Source organism: Limulus polyphemus, unplaced genomic scaffold, assembly GCF_000517525.1.
Source record: "Limulus polyphemus unplaced genomic scaffold, Limulus_polyphemus-2.1.2 Scaffold2251, whole genome shotgun sequence".
Lineage (NCBI taxonomy): Eukaryota > Metazoa > Arthropoda > Merostomata > Xiphosura > Limulidae > Limulus > Limulus polyphemus.
Genome location: NW_013667861.1, coordinates 14,800 through 17,117, shown reverse-complemented (window position 1 = coordinate 17,117; position 2,318 = coordinate 14,800). Strand labels below are relative to the sequence as shown.

Sequence of the window (2,318 nt, the reverse complement as noted above, 5' to 3'; positions counted from 1 at the left end):
ATTCAAACCCCTCATCAAGACCTATCTTGAACTCTCCAATCCTGCTGCATCTACTGACTTTGAGGGCAATCTATTCTAAAGGCTGACTATTCTGTTTGAAAAATAAATTTGCCTAATATGCAGACGCCATATACCCTACCAAAATTCAACTCTATGTCTTCCAGTCTTACCACTCGTGCCATTAAACATTCATAAGGTATTTTGTTATTACAAACTATCAGTAATATCTAATATTTCTCAAATTAACGTGAAAAATATAAACTATGTATTAGCGTTTTAGTTTCTTCCTCCATACTCACGGGTCACGACAATTAATTTGGATTCGTCAGTGTCCTACTTTCGAGATTTTGTATCTTTTTTTTTTGGATAACCTAACAAGTTCATAAATCGTATTGTCAAATTAGTTTAATAATAATAATAAAACAACAACAACAGCAACAACTGATCGAAATAAGCTGTTAGGAATAAAAATACCTTGTCAATGATGATATTGGGTGCATAGAAGTGGGATAATGTAACTTAATTTTACATTCCAAATGAATATTGCACAATATTATCTTTTCAAAATTTTAGAGTGTTTAGTTCGATTTGGTTGGTGGTGTCACGCTTAAAAGCTAATGTAACCTTACAGTGAAAGGTTTGACTTGATAACCAACCTCTCCAGCAAAGATTTAAAAAGCACATGAAGTAACAAACAAAAAATGTTCGCGAGCGGGGCAAAGGGGATAACAATATCCCTGAACACTCCAGTTGAGGAAAGTATCTTTCCTTTAAAAGCTAAATTCCTATCACGAATTTTTCGTGTTTTTTTTTGTTTTTTTTTACATTGGAAAACATTTATTCGCTAGATGGCGCATAATATACGTTTGTGTGTTTAGTTAACCCTATTTTATTTCAGTATTTTTGTTTGTTAGGATGAAAGCTGAAATTGCAATGGCAGAAATAAAAGTAACACCATTAGGTCTGAAGCATTTTATAATCTTTAGAATGAGAAATAATAGATAATTTGATTTTTAGAGAGAAGCGGAATGTAGGTTGGGAATTGTATGAAAAGTTGAAAAGTCGCGGAATAACTAGCCTAAATTATTTTATTTTTTTCAAATTAAGCAGTGCACTTGACTCTGCAGATATTGCTACAGCACATTTTCTGCGTAATATTAAATTTTATTTAAGTTTTAAAATTCATGATTAGTTTTTTTTCTAAGTTTATGTATATCATTTATGTTGACACTGGGTAATAAGATCGAAGCATGAAAATGAAGTTGAGATTAAACACAGTCGTGTTTGTCATTTTGTGGGAGGGGATCGCCTCTTTTTTTTAAATATTTTTTCAAATGTGACTTCTTTAAATTCTTAGTATAATATTAATAATACAAAACTCATTCATATTTGTAAACCTTTTAAACTGCATGTTTCACCTTTCTAGTGTTAAAATGTTTTATGAATGTATCTTCTAAAAACAAGTGCAACTTAAAATAGACGTGTAATAACTATTTTGTTTTTTTCGTGTTGAAATTTTCCCTCACTGGTGTACCTTAGACAAGAGATATATGACGTGCACTGAAACTTGGCATTTGAAATTGCATATTTCATAAAAATGGGCACTAAGTAGATTTATAAGGACATTAGGTATCAGTAATGGCTGGAGACGGCTTGAGTGGGTAATGAAGAAAAACTTTAATATAAGTTTAACATAACAGCAAAGGTACAACGTCTCCAGCCATTATTAGTCTCAAAGTGGGTTCCTCGTCATCGAATTAGGTATCAACTCTTGACTTGTGAATGAATGCAAAGTTTCTAAGCTCTTCATGTGCTGTCTGCTTAAACTTGACTGTCTAAATGGCTGCCATGAATATAGAATTTCATAGTTATCTGCATGGTCTTTATGTATGTATTTATCCTTGGCAATATAATTGGCATGAGGTCGCCAGATTGTATTTTTAGAATCAAGCTTTGATCTGACTGTATGGGTGTAGAAGGGATATTTCTGATGGTTTGTTGAACATCATATGGCAGATATAGTGTGTTTGATATATTGTTATATGTTTTTATTTACTTTCACTCATAATATTTTAAAATTAGTAAGTGTCTAGTTTCAAATTTTCATTTTTTACTTACTCTAGACCAGTGGTCAGCAACCTATGACCCGCGGGTCACTAAGTGACCCGTGGCAATAATTTGGCTGAACCGCCAAAAGTTGGCTTCACCATTGCAACCCATGAGGACACAATCGTTGTTCAGTTCAAGTTTCTCGGCTATGTGAGAAAAGAACAACGATATTAAAGGAAAGAGTCACGGCTACGGAGTAATTTTAAGAT

General features: G+C 32.7%; 1 protein-coding gene across 2 annotated transcripts in view; it reads left to right on the top strand.

Moving 5' to 3' along the window:
• The first annotated feature begins 866 nt into the window (after positions 1–866).
• The window catches only part of LOC106466412 (integrator complex subunit 11-like), a 14,672-nt gene continuing 13,220 nt past the window's right edge, over positions 867–2,318 (top strand). Inside the window, exon 1 of one of the 2 annotated variants that reach the window (XM_013926700.2) lies at positions 867–961. In XM_013926700.2, the coding sequence (XP_013782154.2) occupies positions 916–961 (46 nt within the window). In that variant the 5' untranslated portion in view covers positions 867–915. Of the gene's footprint in view, positions 962–1,034; positions 1,152–2,318 lie in introns of those variants that run through there. The other variant, XM_022394412.1, reaches the window with a different exon arrangement.